We start from the raw sequence: 19,137 nt of genomic DNA, 5'->3' as shown, positions 1-19,137 counted from the left end.
GACCCTTTGAGAGAAGAAATTTCTCAATTTTAAATCTGCTATCCCTTATCCCTAAACTATGACCTAAGTCTCTTTAATGTAGTACACTCAAGGACAATTTACACAACTGCTAGAATGCCAGCTTGACAATGAGTCACGTTAGGAAATATTATGGCAAATTGGTCAAAGAGGGTGGGTTTAGTAAGCATCTTACTAGGGAGCGAAGAGTGGTAGGGAGGCAGAGAGACTTAGGGAGCGAATTCCAGAGCTTGGGTCCAGGGGAGCTGAAGGCACAGCCCCCAGTGATGAAGCAATTAAAACTGTAGGATGCTCAAGACATGAGAATTGGAGAAGTCTAGATACAGTATCTCAGAGGGCTGGAAGGTTAGAAGAGATTACAGAGATGGGGAAATGTGAAGCCATGGAAGGATTTGAAAACAAGGGAGCAAATTTTGGATTTAAAGCATTGCTTAAGCAGGTGCCAGTATATGTCAGCAGACGCAGGGCTGATGTGTGAATGGGCTTGCTGTGAATTTGATTTCACGGACCTTCATAATATTCATTCCTTATTGTTTACTTTCCTAATGGTGCATCAATTTTCTAGATAATAATGATTTGACAGAAGGACAACTACAACATTCCTACAGTGCAATAATCAATCATTTGATCATAAGACTAGTGAGTGACATACATTATGACAGCAAACTTAGGTATTTTACTATTCATGCTTTGTGAATGTTGGAACAAAATAAAGGCATGTAATAAATAACCAGGATCATTTATTTCCTTTGCAGAGGCACACACATTTCACTCTACGCAGCAATACAGCTAAGTTTCCATCAAAATTTGCATGACTGTTAAAACATGCAACCATATTTAACAAACATCACATTTAATTTAATGTTATAAACACTGACGAGTAGACAGCAGCAAAAATATTCTTAAAAAATGATAAAAGAACATGTGGTCAAGAAAAACTGTTAATTTATCAAAGTGAACAAGTTCTTTAATATTCAGTACAGTGCCTTAAGTCAGAAACAAATTGTTTCAGTACATAAATTTGGAACAAGTTTGTTAATATCTGCAACTCAAACCATTTGCTCCTACAAAGTGACTAACCCCCACCCATGTAAAGGTCTTGTTAATTTCCCTGAAAAAATCTTCTTAATACTGATTGCTATCACAACTGTTACTTCACCACAAAACACTGTTAGTTTATCAGAAAACAAAAAATGTAGGCAAGATACAAATTCAATCCAAAATACATTGCACATCTAAGTGTGGAAAAAGTGCTCACCAAAAGAAAAAAAAGTCACTATTTTATAGAAATACAAATTTCACACAATTCACTGAGCAGGACCCTGCAGAAAAGTTCTGAATGTGCTGAAATCTGTTACAATATCCGACTCTTTGAAGCTGATATGAATTCTATCCCCTGCACATTTTGAAAGCCATAGAAACTGACCTCCTGAGGAAACTAAGCTCCAGAAGGTACAGCTTGAAGTCACTAGCCAAGTCATATCACGGGAATACAACTCCTGACTACCTGATTGATTATACTGCGGCACTATGCACCTGAATTGGTACACCAGCAGCTCAGGGAACTGGAGTACAACACGTCATAGATTCCTTTATTTTGCTTTGTATATCTCTTTGACCAACACTTTAAAGAAAGATCATAATCTGCTATCATTGTAATATCCTTCAATCTTCTTCATTCACATTTTCTGGTACTATTATCTATTGTTTCATTCTCATTTCATTGATGTGTCAGGAGGTGCTGAATTCCTCTCCCTTCATCGATATCTGTATTGTCTCATAAGAGGTACAATACAGGACGGGGGTCCGGCTAGCTTGAGGAATGGATGCTTTAATAATTCTTGTGCAGATGCTCTTTGTAAAGGATCCCTAACCAACATTAAGTCCAGGAAGCCTCGTAACACAGATGAAGCCTAAAGCAGATCAGGAAGTAAAGAAAAGGGTCAAATGTAAAATAGTCTTGATTACTTGCCATTTGACTCAGAAACACACTTAATTTGCTTAGATTTACAATTCATTTAATTTTTCTTAACATTTATTTTTATTCATAAATGCTACAATTTTGTGAGTTTGTTGTACAAAGATTAGTCATTTAAAAAATAACACCTATCCACTTCCGTATAATGCATCTGTGCACAAACTATTATTTATATGCCAGTAGTGCACACTTTTAGTTTTAGAGAATCAACATATTTCACAGAATCACTGAATTGTTACAGCACAGGAGGAGACCATTCAGCCCCATGTGCTTACACTAGTTCTCTGAATGCGTGATTCACCTACCCATTCTCCTGTCTCCACCCCGTAACACTAAACATTGTCCATTTTCAGAACAGAGTCAAATTCCCTTTTCAATGCTTTGATTGAATCAGGCAGTGTATTCTGGAACTTAATCGTTCATGCTGTGAAAAAGGTTTTATTTACCCTTATAACTTTTGCTTCTTTTCTACTTATACCTGTGCCTTCTCATTCTTGAGACTTTCACAAGTAAGGACATTTTCTTCTTAGTTACTCTGCTCAGACCCCTTATGATTTTGAATACCTTTATCAGATCTCCACTTCGCCTTCTTCAGGGAAGCAGTCCTAACGTTGATATTTTTTTTTTAAAATTGCAATGTTCTAAGAAATAAATGTTTCTAAGTGTGTAACTTGTAACAAAATACATTTATTTTGTTGTTGAATACTAACATTAAAATACTAGAGGCATTATTCATGGCAGGTTGACAGGTATGTTGATTTATAAGGGCATTATGCCACATAATGCACCAATGTGTTATTCTGCCATGCACGTGTACTAGTGTCTATTTTGGAGCTCTCTTTTAATGCTAGTGCAATTATGGTTGCCTTCTCATCTTAAGGCGCTGACTGGTATTAGCAGGCACTTGGGCCACTAAAATCATGATTGACTTTCCTTTAATAATTATTTTATCTAGTGCAATATGAAAATTTGCATAATAACAGATTATGACCTATACATCTGAATACTAGCTGAATTTGTTTTTAGAAAGATAATACCCAAAGCATCTGTAGAGTTTTTACAGTAAATGAAAGCTTTTCAATGACCGGAGTGATATACCATGAAATGCAAACTGCTTTATGACAGTAAGGGCGAGTAATTCACTTCAGTGTATCAGCATGCCATATGAATTTCAAGCAATCTGAGTCACAAGAGGAATAGCCTTTTAAAACATATTATTAATTTAATATTAAAGGGTTGGTGAGGGGAAACATCAGCTGGAATGAGGAGAAAAGTGTTAATCCCCTGCTAGTTGTCTCAGGATCACAATCTTTCTTTTCTGTGTTTTTCTCTTTCACGGATCATCTCTGTTTTGCTGTATCTGCAGTGTTTATCCTCTCGGTATACATGCGTCGCTTGTTTGATTTGTTTTGCTTCTCTTCTCTCATTATCAGTAGACAAACAAAAAAAAAATTCATCCTGAGGAAATAGTGCTCGTATCAAAACATACCTTTGTAAAAATATTTGAAAGCTTATATTTCGTTTCAGAGTTTGTAGGTTGCTATCCACAGCATTTCCTCCTTCAGGTTTTAACCTGCATTGCAGATTTTTGGCAGGGAATAAAACCGATGCATGCTAAAACCTTCCTACACAGTGAAAATGATCAGACTGCCACACACTGGAAATTAGACATACAATTGCTTGCTGAATTATAGGTAAGGTAAATCTCTTCATCTCCCTTTGATGATTTTGAAAAAGCCATTAACTTCATACTCATTGCCTTTCCGAGAGGCTGAGGTATCTGATGATAAATAATTAAGCATAGAGAATGAATTCCGAAATACAAGTTTAATTATTTTCTTGTAAGTTTTGCACTTTCCTTATGATGTTACTTGCAGAAATAAGTGTTTAGACTAATAGAGAATGCACGTTGGCAATCAATATTTTTTGTTCTTTCATGGGTTGCGGCATTCACTGGACAGGCAAACATTTACTCCCCAATTCTAGTTGCCCTTGAGGTGGTGACGAGCTCCTCCTCTCTTTAAACTGCAGGGGTCCATTCTGTTCTGAGGAAGGGTCACCGGACCCGAAACGTTAACTCTGTTTTCTCCTCCACAGACGCTGCCAGACCTGCTGAGCTTTTCCAGCAACTTTGTTTTTGGTCCTGATTTACAGCATCCGCAGTTCTTTTGGTTTTTAATTTAGCAGTCCATTTGGTGTAGGTACCAATACTAAGGTTTCTTCCCCAGAAACAGTGAAGGCTAGAGATACAGGTACAAGTCAGAACGGTGCGTAACTTGCAGGGAGTCATGGGAGAGATCTTGAAAGTTGGCGATTTGCTGTCGTGCATCTTGTAGGTGGCACACATAACAGTCATGGTACATTCGTGGTGGAGGCAGTGAATATTTAATTAAGTGGACGAAGTGACAATCAAGCAGGCTGCTTTGTCCTGGATAGCGTAGAATTACTTGAGTGCTGTTGAAGCCACTTTTATTCGGATAAGCAGGGAGTATTCCATCACACACCTGACTTATGCCTTGTTGATAGTGGACAGGTTTTGGGGAATCTGGAGGTGAGTTACTCACTACAAAATTCCAAGGTTCTGACCTGTTCTTATAGCTTTTATTTAATTGATTCCACTTTATTTCTTTCATTTGGTCATTTCTAATTGGAGTTATTTGGTATAGCTGACTGTTTAATCCTGCATACATACCTAAAAATAAAGTTAAATATTTGCATTTTTGCCCAGAGACTAGACTAACTTCTGGTCAGAGCAGATGATAAGCAGATGACACAAATTTAAGTACAGAAATTAATTCCAATTGTCAGGTTTCCTGATTGGTGTTATACACAAAGGCTGGGATCTAAATGTTATTATCAATATTAAATCATTCTTCACCAAGGAGGTGAATTATTCACCATTCATAACTCCAATTAAATTTCTTCACAGTGTCTCAGTCATACTATTATTGATAAACTGAATGAAGATCATAACGGGTGCCCGGATTTGAATTATAATTGAGGCATCTTTAAGGTCTCTAAATCAAAAAGAAATATTGATTTTTAATAAAAACATGCTGAGTCATGCAATTTTGACTTTAAGAAACAGCATCATTTGAGGGTGAAGTGATATTATACAGCTCGGAGATTTATTTAGATTTATATAGAAAATCAGTTTTCTTGCCTAATTACAAACAAAAAAAGAAATTGCTGGAGAAAATCAGCAGATCTATAGAGACAAAACAGAGTTAACGTTTCATGTTCTGTGATCTTTCTTCAGAGCTTCTGATAACCCTCAACTTCAATTTACTACCTTTTCTCTTAGGATATGTTACTGATAACAATCCTTAGCAATCATAGGGACAGAAGTAAATTATTTGCCCCTTCAAACCAGTTTTGCCATTCAGTTAGATCATGGTGGATCCATACCTTAACTCTGTCTGTCCATATTGGTTCCATACTACCCAATGCTCTGGGCCAACACAAATTTACCTTGTTATTAAAACTTTCAACTGATTCCCCAGCATCGCTAGCTTTTAGGTTGGTGATATTTGTAGATTTCCACAACCTCTTAGTCATACAGCACGAAAACAGATCCTTCGGTCCAACCAGTCCATGCCATACACAATCCCAAACTAAAGTAGTCTCACCTGCCTGCTCCTGGCCCATATTCCTCCAAACCTTTCCTATACATGTACTTATCGAAATGTCTTTTAAAAGTTGTAATTGTACCCACATGCACCACTTCCTTAGGAAGTTCAATTTTTTTTTGTTATCACTCTGATCCATTAAACTTTATTTTTAACACTTTTACCTCCTTGTCTGGATATCCCCACCAGCAGAAGGAATTACTCTTCCCATCTGGACCATCAATTTGTTTGATTATCTTAAATCTCAATTAGTTCATCATTCAATCTTGTATATTGAAAAGAATACAAACATACAATCAGTCCAATAATTAATCCTTTAGCCCCTATATCATTCTGGTGAATCTGGTGCTGCATTTCATAAAGTCTTCATAAGGTGCAGTGCCCAGAACCGAATGCAGAACTGTGTTGTATTTTGCACCATAGCGTTGAAGAGGTGCACAGCATGGAAACAGACTCTTTGGTCCAATCATGTCGACCAGATATCCTAAATAATCTAGTCCCATTTGCCAGCATTTGGCCCCTCGCCCTCTAAACCCTTCCTAATCATGTACCCAACCAGATGCCTTTTAAATGTGGTAATTGTACCAGCCTTCACCACCTTCTCTGGCAGCTCATTCCATACATGCACCATCCTCTGCATGAAAATGTTGCCCCTTAGGTCCCTTTTATATCTTTCCCTGCTCGCCATAAACCTATGACCAGAGGATTGCAGTTTTTAAGAGGTAAAGCGATAACAAAAGGCATTATTTCAGAGGCAGCAATCGATTAAAGGTGAAGGAGAAAGAACAGAAAAAGGCCAGCCCAGCCTATCTGATCACAGGATTCAGAAAGCAGTTGATCAGAGCCCACTTCTGGTGAGTGATCCATTTCTCTCCTGTGAAAAGTTAGGTAAAGCCCCCCTGCGTTATGCCATGCCTCACTGGGATACCACGCTGGAAAACAAGCCTTGTTCTTCTTGGAGTCTCAAAAGTTAAACATTTTATCAAAGGTAGCAAAAGTTCCCAATTTACCTATTGGAGAGATCTAGGTTAACAAAAAACACCAGGTTCCTGTACCTAACAGGAATAATTATTTATTATAAACATGTAAATTATAATCACAAGTAAACAGATACGAACGATCAACACATGGCTGTACCAGTTAAAATCTAACTCTTTTCAAAAATCCTTCTCTTGCATACAGACAGACACAGATAAACAAAAAAAAGTGCTTTTTATCAAAGGGGGAAACATTTGGTTCAATAACACTTCAATAGCACCAGTCCAGAGAGCTCACTGAGATGAGTCTTTTGATTGCCAGGATTCTCTGTTCTTCAATCTCTCATCTCCAGTAATTTTTTACTTCTTCGCAGGAGGCACAGGGCAATTGGTACATTAACTGTAAAATCTCTTAGTTACTGGTTAAAAGTCAGAGCTTATAGCAACTAGTGGGAGGAAATAACTGGCTTTCTTCAGACTGAAATAACATTGCTTTACACATCATCTCTCCTTCTGGAAGTCTGAAGGTTTTGCAGTTCTCATTCACACTCTCAAACTGTTTAGCTACAAATCAGAGTTGTAATCACGCTGATGATCTTTGACATCCACAACTGGTCACAAGCCCACCAACTAATCAGCAACCTGTTGGCGGTCGAATCTCACGTCGTACATGTGTGCCAGTGCTGAATTGTCTCCTCTTATACCTTTTCCCACTGCTTACGAAATGACAGTGTAAACATGACCTACACTAGGTTTCAGTAACTTTGCATTTTAAAAAGTACACCAATTTCTTCCTCAGTCTTTTGCTGTAATACACCACGTTTCTCAATTTAGTCCACAATCAAAAACTGAGTAAAAGAAAAAGATACGATTTTTTTTGCACAAGTAGAAGTCCTTGTTAACCCTTTAACTGCATCCTTAAAGCTAGTTTTGGACTCAATTTACCTGTCTAAAATTCATTCTGGTTAAAATTGGTCCTCACATATTGATTGATTATACAAAATATTTTGGGAGAAACAGTTTGAGAATTCTACCTTGTGTACATCCTTTAATCTTGGAGGAAGATTGTCTCGTATTCTCCTCATGGCTTGCAGAGGTGGTTCATTAAAGTATGGTGGTTCTCCATCTACCATTTCTATTACCATGACACCAAGAGACCATATATCCACCTGAAAAATAATTTAATGTCGTCCATTGAATACATAACAATAATTTAATATGTTGATCACAGCTGCCAAAGTATTGTAGCAATAGTTATGGCTAGAATTAAAAAAATGAAATATTGTAATTCATGCAATTAAATATGTCATAATACTAAAACAAGCCAGACTGGTTTCATATGGAAATATGCTGCATAATTCCAGTTGCATCCTTACTTCGGTTCCATAAGGTAATCGAGAGATGACTTCTGGTGCCATCCAGTATGGTGTTCCAACCAGTGACTTCCTCCTGGGAACTTCTTTTGACACTTGAGCACAAAACCCAAAATCTGACAGTTTAATCTAGAAAGAAAGAAAGAAATATAGAATTCTAAAATCAATTTCCTTTGCAAAATTTGATTTACCAACACCCTTGAGACTTTCTTTTCAAAGTCAAACATGTCAAACTATGACTGTTGGGGCTAAAATGGGAGAGCTTTTCTGTGGTTTTCTTTATTAAACATACTAACATTCTATGACAGACATATTGCTGAAGCATTTTTGTCCAGCATTTATCAGTACAAATACAAGAGTGCAAAATTTCAAATAATTACACAATTTATATGCAGTTTCCTACTGACTGGTTGGCAAGTTGATGCTCATTGGTCAAGGATTGCTATGAAGAAAACAACAGAGAACTATAGGGTCAGCAAGCTTCAGGATAATTCACAAAGGACACAAGGCTTGAGCATATTCCTTCTGTTGGCAGAGAATGGGTCTCTGCATGAATGTATGTCACTTCTAGGATGTGTTAGTGAGCCTTATTATATGCTGAACTTATTGCTTATTAGTATAGGTATTGGTGGACTCAGGCTTGTTCAGCTCGTGCCTTCCAATTATGGAATCACATCTATTAATCAAATTCTATTAATTAATTGTTTGTCATAATAAGATAACTTATATTGACCTAGTAGCATGATGGAAAATATCAATAAAATTGCTCACCCGTCCATCACTGGTAAGAAGTATAGAATCACTCTTTATATCCCTGTGGATAACCCCCTGAGAATGAAGGTATGCTAGAGCCTTCAAAACAGATAAGCAAACTGTTGCTATTTGTTCTTCATTCATCCTGAAAATTAAAGAAAAAAAAACAAACACAATCTCAATTATTTACTCCTAAACAGGAAGATTCCTTCTACTTCAGGACCCTTGTTGATGGTATCACGATTTGTGCCTCAGATTTGTCCATATGTCCAGTATGCTCAAAGAAAGTTTACCTCCATCTCAACCTACTTCACATATTAGTTAAAATAATTTTTTTAAAAAATGTTGATACTACATTTTGCTGGTGAGGTACAAAGCTAGATCTTCCATTATTCCCCTGCGATTTCAAATTAAATAAGATATTTCACTTACTGTTTCATGTTGGAGATTAACGTAGGTCACTGTTATTCAATTATTTCACCATTTTTGGCCAGTTTGTCCCTTGAACTTATTAACAATATGGCCACGCACTATGAATTGTACGGAACCAGGGCAACAAGGCTGATTTTCTGAGAGCTTCAGTTCTGAAGAAGAGTCTACTGGACCCGATACATCAACTCTGTTTCTCTCTCCACAGATGTTGAGCTTCCTCCAGCACTTTCTGCTTGTATTTCTGATCTCCAGCAACTTCAGTACTTTATTTCTAATTAAGGAAAGAATATCCGTACTGGATAGTAGAATTTGTATTCATTTTAATTATTACTTGGCCTAAAGGAATCATCTTTGATAAATTTACCCTGGTCCCTCCAACTGAACTACACTAAAACTTTAATCCTGCTTTCTCTTTCAAATTAATTGATTGGCATTACGTCCACAAACATTCAGTCCCTTCAATATCAACACTCAGTATCAGTGAGTTTCATCCGCAAGATGCACTACAGAAATTCACCAATAATCCTTAGACAGTTCCTTACAAACCCATGGCCAATACCATCTAGAAAGACAAGGGCAACAGTTACATAGGAATACCACCACATGCAAGCTCCCCTCCAAGCCACTCAGCCCGCTGACTTGGAAATACATTACTGTTCCTTTAGTGTCGCTGGGTCAAAATCCTGGAATTTTCTCCTTGACCGCATAATGGGTCTATCTACAGCAAATTGACTGTAGAGGCCCAAGGGCACCACTACCTTCTCAAAGGTAATTAGGGATGGACAATAAATGTGTCTAGCCAATGATGTCCATATCCCATGAATGAATATAAAATAGCTATCCAGAATGTTAAACATTTAAATTGTTCCATTTACACAGAATGAACAAACACTACTCCAGTTCCCCGAGAATAGGAGGAAAGCCTTGCAGAATTTATAATACTTTGCTTCACAGTTTAGACTGCAGTGAACTCCGATTTAACACTTGCATTCTGCAAAGGTAAATTCGAAAGTTATAAAGGCAATTGTTGTTAACCATGTTAGTAGAAGAAACTCTTCAAACAATGTGCAGCTTTGAAATTCGCTATCTTTTGGCTGATAAAGTCAAGTTAGACTGTTACGATCAACCAAACATCAGTGATTCACAGACTAAGTGCTGGAGCTCCTGCCAAAACAGTGTCAACATGGAAACTCAAATATCCCCCAATGCATAAATGTCACAAGCTCCTGTGTTGCATGCCAGACAATGCACACCATATTTTGATATGGAAATGCTGAACAGACAAATCTGACTCCATCCTACAGTAAAATATATTGGGCCAACTCTTAGACATTAGCAACATTGGTCCAAGAAGACTTGGCTATTAGAGCAAATATATTAGCAGAAGGCAGCAGTGAGAACTTAAGAGGTACATAAAATAAAAATGCCCAAAACTTAACAAACATTGTCTATTTTTTTTATTTATATTGCACTACACAAAGAAAACTAGCAAATTATTAATATTATTGAAGAATATTTAGCTTTTTCTACTTTCAACCTACCTCAGTCAAGGGTTTAATGCAGTTGGTTATTTTTAATGAAATTATACAGGAAAGAAACATAATTACTGCATCATTGCATTCAAGATAACAGAAGCTACAACATTAAAAAGTTAACAAACTAGAATTTTGATGGCGAATCTCCACATTCAAACAGGCCATTGCTGTTCTCTGTGGGGTAGAATGCATAGAGGAGAAAGAAATTCAACTCATATAGCCTTGCTACCACTCACTGAGTTTCTACACTATTAAAAATGGTAATCTGGCATTCTGCTGACATCAGTCTGCTTTAAAATCAGAAGAAATGGAATAACTCAACTCCTGCTAAGTTCAGATGAAATTTTAATGCACAAGTTGTATTGTGCTAACCAGCTTTCAGATGTCTGAAAAAAGTGGATCCAAAAAGTGCAATTCACTTGAAACATTTAGCATAACATAGGAGTCACTTTTAAAAACTGGTTTATAGGCTTTGCAATGTGAAAATGCTAATTTAGTTGCTTATGAGTTTTAACAGAAAATATACCTGCTACATGTTTTGAAAATCACGTATATGTTCCAATTTCTGTAGGAACTCCAAAAAATTTTTGAGATGAGGAACCATAGCGTCGAGCACATTTATGAATCTAAACTATGGGCATCAATAATGTGAGGTAGTGATGTTTTACCATATGCCATTCATGGAGAATCCTGGATTTGGTAACTGAACTTCTTTTAATGTTATACAGATTTTGGACAATTTTTATAGATTTACATTAGCAACCAAAGGCTACTTCTGATTTACTGAAGCTTTACTTGAAGTTCTTGCACGTGGGAATTTTGCATCTTCCTTGCCAACATTTACTAATTTTTACTGGATTTTATGTTTGGTCTGGTGTGTTTTTCTTGGGAAATAAGCCTGGTTTCCCTGCATGGCATACCGTATCAATCTTCATCCAACCCAATAGGCTGGCCACTGATATCCATTACAAACCCATCAAATCCCACAGTCACCTGGACTATACATTCTCACACCTTGGCTCCTGTAAGGACTCCATCCCATTCTCCCAATTTCTGTGTCTCCGTTGCATCTGTTCTGATGATGCCAATTTCAAAAGTGGAGCCTTAGAAATGTCCATCTTTTTCCTCAACTGAGGATTCCCCAGTACCATGGTTGACAGGGCCTTTAGCTGTTTCCAACCCATTTCTGCCTCCACCACTTCCTTTCCCTCCCACAACAACAATAGGGCCACCTGGTCCTCACTACCCCACAGCCTCCGCATCGAAAGGCATAAGCCACCATTTCTATCAGCTCTAATGGGATGCCATGACAAGGCACATATTTCTCTCCCCTTCTCTCTCAGCATTTGTCAGGGACCATTCCTCCTGGGACACCTTGGTCCACACCTTCTCCATTCCCAATACCTCCCCACACCCCCACAACACCATCCCTTACAGTTGCGTAAAATATTACGCTTGGTCTTTTACCTCCTTGCCCGTCACTATCCAAGGCCGCAGACATACCTCCCAGGTGAAGCAGTGATTTAACTGCACTTCATACAATCTAGTCTACCGTATTCGCTGTTCACAATGTGGTCTCCTCTACACTGGGGAGGCAAACACAGATTGGGTGACTGCTTCACAGAACACCTGCATTCTATCCATAAAAATGACCCTGAGTTTCTACACACATACACACACACACCCCGTATTCCCACACCAACATTTCTATCGCAGACCTGCTGCAGTGTTCCAGTGAGCTTCATGGATAGCTTGAAGATCAGCATCTCATTTTCTGCTTGGGATCCTGTGGCCTCTAGGACTCAACATCGAGTTCAATAACTTTAGAACCTGATTCCATCCTTCTGTATTTTTAACCCACCCCCACAACCAGTCGAAATATCACACGGGTTGCTAACAGCACAGCCTATATATTCTCTCCTATTCCAAGATGGTGGCGGCGGCAAGGTAGGTATAACTTTCAGGATCCTGGGCCCGTCCACTCCAGACTGGTTGCTTCCTCCCTTCTTTCCTCACCCTTTTAGTCTTCTTTCATTTTCTTTGTTTTCCTATTGGCGGCAGAAGTGACATCGCGGAGGAGGGCGGCCGAAGCAGGACTGTTGGCGAGGCAGCGGCCTGGCCTAGCCTGGCAGTGTAGCCAGGTTCTCTTGGTTTTGGTAGGCCTGGAGCCAGGGACTCCTGTTTGCAGGGTGAGTCTCGGTCCAGCATGGGACCTGGCATTGCCAGCCAATGGTGAGGTGGGCCCAGCGACGAAGAGATGGCACCTGAAGAGTGGTGGCTCCGACGTTGGTGGGTCCGGCACAGGCAGCGGAGGGATGGTGGCACAGGTGTTGTTGGTCAATCAGCTCAGGGCTCAGGACTCAGGACTGAAGGCGGAGGAAAGAAGATTGACACTCCTTTAGCTATATCTTTTAATTCTTAAATTATTCAAAATGGTGCCAGATTGTGGCATTGGCTGAAGCTTTTCACTGTATTGTATTGTGTCGCTCATTGTAGAGTACAAGTGACAATAAATCATCATTTACTATTCTCAGCTCTCATTATCACTTATGCAGCTTCTGTTCTGCCATCATCTGCCTACTCCCTTCATATCTCTCATTCTTTGGGCCCTGTCTCCACCTATCCGCTCACCTCTCCCATGCCACCTCCAACCTCATCTTCAGCATAAATACTACCTTCTCCCAGCTGCTATTACATCTGATGAAAAGTCATCAAACTCAAAACTTTAACTCTGCCTAATCCTCCACAGATGCTGCCAGTCCTGCCGAGTTCCACCAGCAATTTGTGTTTGTTTCAGCTAAACCAAACTCATCCATTTTGGCTGATTAAAGTTGCTGCTTTGTATTAATGTATATCTTATGTCATTATACAAGAGGCAAATGTATGTCAGTAAGTGTACAATAAATGTGATGACCATACTGAATACTGAATTTCACTCTTATTCAGCTGTATCACTTTCAAGATCCAAGTGTTATGGCAGTCCAGATAGGGAGCAACAATGTGATGACATGGCACATCAGAGCACAACATATCTCATGATGCTCCTACTCAGGAAAGCAGGGAGAATAAAAGAAACATGAAACTAGACGCAAGTTCGGCTAACATTGGTTATTGGGAAAATGCTGGATTCTGTGATTGCGGAAGTCTTAATAATTCACCTAGAAAATCAATACACGATCAAACAAAGTCAACATTGCTTTACAAAAGACAATTGCATTTGACAAATTCATTGTAGCTTTTATTCACGATCTAACTCATAGGGTATAAACAGGAGTAGATGTAGTGCACTTTGATTTCCAAAATACCATTGATAAAGTACTATGGTAATATCTTAACATAGAAGAAGAATTGGTTAATAGTCCAGGAGGTAGATAAGGGATCTAGAAAGTAGCAATGGAGTTCTTCCAATTACACAACAGATTCCGCGTTCTTATAGCTTGTGCAGAGGACAGAAAGGCCTGTCAGGAAAATAATCAAATGGCAACATTGTGCAGGGACAAGTCAAGTGGGAGGATTAAAAATGAAAGTGGTTGGTAGTCGGAACAGATATTAAGTCGGATAAATACTGCTCACTGCAACTGAGAGGGAGTCATGAAGGCTGTGTTGCCTGCCTGGTGCCAGGGTTAAACACATCTTCTCGAGCAGGGAGGGAACCTTAGAATGCGAGTAGACAGATCTATATGGGTGTCAACAACATAAAAGGCAAACTCGCCATAATCCTACTGGACCATAGGGCTGCTCTCTCATTTAACCCGAGTGTCACCACATTTCAATCAAAGGGGATGGCTTGAGAAGGAGAGTCCTTCATGGTAACTTCAATTGGTGTGGAAATTAAACTCACAGCGTTGGCATCACTCTGCATCACAAACCAGTCATCGAGCCAACTGGGCCAACACTGCGAACAACATAAGTAGGACTAAGTCAAAGTTCTGCTGAGAGAATCTGAGTAGCTTGGGACTAAGTTAAAAAGTAGAGCAACAAAGATAAATAGACTCTGATTTAATATCTAAGCCACCAGAGATCTAGCACAGAGTGAGTAAAATCAGAGAGCTGAAAGCCTGGCCCAAAGATTGGAGTGGGACAACTACAGGACATAGATTAAAAATTAGATGTTGTCTATGTAAGTAGGAGATGAGGAATTTCCTTTCTCAGAGGGTCATTAGTCTTTGTAAATCTTTTCCACAGAGAGTAGTGGAGGTGGGTTACTGAATATACTCAAACTTATATCTACCAGTGAGTCAGGCGCTGTGGGGTGGGGTGGAGTTAATACTACAATCAAATGAGTTGTGATTCTTATTGAATGATGGAACAGGTTCTATGGGCTGAATAGGCCTAACCTTAGAGGAAGAGAAGAAAGATAAATAGGGTATTTTAAAGTTAGTAGGCTACATTTAGTGGAATGCTGCAAACAGTGCTGGGACCTCATCTGGTTGTAATTGATTTCAGCGACTCAGACAAAGTGACTGAAAGTTATGCAATTACATTTGTTGACACTGCAAGTGAACCTTCTAAATGCTGATGTTCAGAAATACTTAGCTGTACCTGTTCAAATAGTGCAAAAATTTAGCTTGCAGGTCCAGCAAGCAATTAAGAAGACTGGCTTTTACTGCAAAAGGACTGGAGAACAAGAATGAAGAAGTTATGCTACAATTGTTCAAGGAAGGAATGGATTGTAGATTACACATCCATGGCTTTCAGAGGCAGAGGCACATGTAAAAGTATAGCTGTTTTCAAATAGATACAATTTTTGTCAGTGATTTGTCCAAAACATGACTTGTAGGTTTTACATTTTTCAGGAGAAAGTCTGGAGCAGTTCTTTGGCAAGGTAAGCTACCCTAGTGAAAAGATAAAGGGACCTTTTAGATTTGTCTGGAATGACCTTTGGGAGAGACAAGGAGCGTTTTGTGAGGATTCAAGTGCCCTTTGGTATTGTTAAAAGGAGACATCAATGTGCATAAGTTGTGGATAATTCTTTGGATCAGTTAAGGCATTAAAATCTAATTGGAACTTTCAAGCTGGCAAGACATTTTAACCTCCTGCCCTCAACCTTTTCAAAAAGGTCCACAGTTTAAAAAGAATAAGTGCTTGCTATTTCACTCTGCCAGCTGACCCAAGTCTGATGTCTATTATTATTGGATTTGTGCTGTATGATTAGTCACACCTCAACATCATAGAGGTATGTCTGTCAGTTCACAATTACATTGATAGCTCCAAGTGGTGATAAAGTCTCTGATGTGGGGCTAGGAATACAAATGCTTGTTTTTATAAGAGATTAAGTAGTTGAACGATGCCACTGAAGGCTGGAGGAACAGCACCTCACATTCCACTTGGGAACCCTGCAGCCCAATGGTCTCAATGAGGACTTCACAAGCTTCAAAATCTCCCCTCCCCTGACCTCATCCCAAGACCAGCCCATCTCGACCTGTCCATCTTTTCTCCCACCTATCGCTCCTCCCACCTCACTGACCAACCCCCAACCCCACTTCCTACCTGCTAACCTCATCCCCGCCTCCTTGATCTGTCCGTCTTCCCTCCCACCTACCTGCCCCTCCCTCCCCACTGACCAACCCCCATCGCAACTCCCTACCTACACTCACCTTTTCTGGCTCCATCCCCGCCTCCTTGACTTGTCCGTCTTCTCTCCATCTATCTGCTCCTCTATCCACCTTCCATCATCACCACCCCTCTCTCTATTTATTTCAGAGTCCCCTTCCCCTCCCCCATTTCTGAAGAAGAGTCCAGACCCGAAATGTCAGCTTTCCTGCTCCTCTGATGCTGCCTGGGCCTGCTGTGTTCATCCAGCTCTACACCTTGTTATCTCAAACTCCAGCATCGGCAGTTCCTACTATCTCTAGTTGAAGGAAACATTTGTTTCATTAAGGATTAAGCAGTTGAAAGGTATAATGTGTGCTGAATGGGTTTTAAATCACTGAGTTTTCTTTTAAGGTAGTGACTTCTGCAATAGCTATTAGCATGCTATATTATTTTATCTCAGCATGAGTTTTGAGGACTGCCTATCATGGAGAGTGAGTGAGTTGGCATGGTGTATGTAAGGGCAGAGGGTGGTGAGTAGGGAGAATGTATTCACACTAAATTGACATAGAATTTATAAAGGGCCACGAGGGTGGGAACAGAAGCATTGGGGATATGAGGGGCCAGCGCATACAAGTAAAATGGCATGTGTTGGCATGGGGTTTATGATGAACCCATAGGGCACAAATAGGACATAAGTTAACTCATCATTTCTTTTTGAGGTGCTAATGGCCATTTCCAATGTTTTCAATTTGCATTACAGTGATGTGAGAATAAATTACATCATGTATAGCCTGGTCAACAGTCAATAATAACATCAGTGGAAGAGCTAACAGAGTCTCCTATGGTAGAGAGTCAATGCAGCTCATTTGACACTACCTTTATACAACAAATGACTAAGATCAATTCAAACTAAGATTCCATTTAAAGGGCTCAAACAATCAACTTTTTAACCAATTACATTTGATAAAAAAAAGTTTATAGTCTGAGAACAGATTATATTTCAACTAGTTAAAGTAGATGCTGAAACTCAGAGATATGAAAACATACCTGGTATGTGTAACAATGTCTGTTAAGGCTCCACCTTCCAGAAACTCCATAACAACCCACAATTCATCTCCCACCAAATAACTGTTGTACATGTCCACCACATTTTCATGGTGGTAATCACGCATAATGACAACCTGTTTGTTAAATGAGATAAAACCATAAAATTATAGATCTCTGAAGCAGACTGTACATCATTTAATAACTTATGTCCTGTTTGATTACATCTCTGTTGGCTCCTTGAAGTAGCAGTCATGCTTAGTCCCAAACCCTCCCTTCTGATCCTTAACCCTGTAAGCCCATATCCTCAAGTAACCAACCTCCTTTTAAACTTATTTCTGGAATCATTTTTTACTAAATTTTAGCAGATCCAAGCGATTAAAATTTCTCCTCAGTTCCCCTTTAGTTGTTTTGCTAATTATTTTGAAATTTTGATCTCTGATTATTGACCCACATGCTAGAGGTAATAATTCTTGTCTGTCTAGTCTGTGAAACTGTCTCACCTTGGAAACCTCTATCAAGTCATTTTCTTTCAATGAGAACTTTCCCAATCTCCCTCCAAGGTGTACTCCTGCATTGGTGGAAACAGCCGAGTAAACTTCCTCCTCTGTAAGATCTTTACACCTTTGCTGAAGTGTGATAATCAGAATTACACACAATACTCAAAGTTGATTGTACCTTGTGATTTTTGAAGTTTTACAATATAAAAACATGGAGTTTTTTTTATTCATCCATGGTTGTGGGTGTCACTGATTAAGCCCATCCCTAATTGCCCAGAAGGCAGTTGAGTCAACCACATTGCTGTGCGTCTAGAGTCATATGTAGGCCAGACCAGGTAAGGATGGCAGGTTTCCTTCTCTAAAGGACATCAGTGAATCAGATGGGTTTTTCCTGACAATCGACAATGGTTTGATGGTCATCATCAGACTCTTACTTCCAGATTATTATTTAACTCAAATTCCACCATCTGCCATGGCAGTGTTTGAGTCTAAGTCCCCAGAACATTACCGGGGTCTCGCGATTAACAATCCAGCAATAATACGACTAGGCCATCGCCTACCCTGATTCATGCTATTTCATGCTATTTCTCCAAGTAATTTGTTAATTTTTAAAAAAAAATAATTTAAGGTATTTGTTTTACCGTATTTAAGAAACTGTATATATGAACATCACAGTCTTGCTCCTCAGCTACTGCGCTCAGAATTGTCTCATTTAGAGCATATTATCTTTCCATACTGGGGATCCCAAAAGGCACTTGCTTCACAACTGAGCTTCGCCTTCCATGCTTCCACTCCTTTCTCCAGTCAATGGTTATGCCAACACTTACAGCTATCCAAATCAATAGCTAGTACTGTTACCCAGTTTTCATTTCGTCTGCAACTTTTATAACCCCTACACTAATTCTTAGTTGTTTACAAACATAGTGAGTAATTTTGAGAAGAACAATTTTAATATTTCAATGATCTTAATTTTCTTAAAAAGATGCTCCATGGTGTTTATAAAGATAGAATCATAGAATCCCTACAGTGTGGAAGCAGGCTATTCAGCCCATTGAGTCTACACCGATCCTCCAAATAGCATCCCACCCAGACCCACCTGCCATACCCTATCCTATCCCTCTTTATACACACATATAAAATAGCCTAAGAATACTGAGCCATGCAGACAGCTTTGGGGGAGGAGTGGCTGAAAACTGGATTGAAACAGCAGGTTTTGAGAAGGTTATTGACAGTGCAAGGAGAGGTGGAGATAGATAGGAAGAGCTGCAGAGAACGGAACTGGAGATTCTATAACCAATGATGGGTTGAAATAATCGAATGTATACAAAACACTATTGCCAGTGGAAAAAGGGTATAAAGCTGA

The 19,137-nt window shown here is 39.1% G+C and overlaps 1 protein-coding gene across 4 annotated transcripts in view; it reads right to left on the bottom strand.

Annotated features, from left to right (window-relative positions):
• Positions 1–769: 769 nt before the first annotated feature.
• Positions 770–19,137, bottom strand: part of pak5 (p21 protein (Cdc42/Rac)-activated kinase 5) — a 184,958-nt gene continuing 166,590 nt past the window's right edge. For all 4 annotated transcript variants that reach the window (XM_048601449.1, XM_048601450.1, XM_048601452.1 and 1 more), the window contains exons 5-9: positions 17,278–17,411; positions 8,747–8,873; positions 7,979–8,104; positions 7,637–7,771; positions 770–1,931 (exon numbers count right to left, since the gene is read on the bottom strand). In XM_048601449.1, coding sequence (XP_048457406.1) covers positions 1,776–1,931; positions 7,637–7,771; positions 7,979–8,104; positions 8,747–8,873; positions 17,278–17,411 — 678 coding nt within the window. In that variant the 3' untranslated portion in view covers positions 770–1,775. The remainder of the gene's footprint in view (positions 1,932–7,636; positions 7,772–7,978; positions 8,105–8,746; positions 8,874–17,277; positions 17,412–19,137) is intronic.

Source organism: Rhincodon typus, chromosome 9 (genome assembly GCF_021869965.1).
Source record: "Rhincodon typus isolate 14 chromosome 9, sRhiTyp1.1, whole genome shotgun sequence".
In the NCBI taxonomy this organism is placed as follows: Eukaryota; Metazoa; Chordata; class Chondrichthyes; order Orectolobiformes; family Rhincodontidae; genus Rhincodon; species Rhincodon typus.
This window is presented reverse-complemented; position numbering and strand designations above follow the sequence as displayed.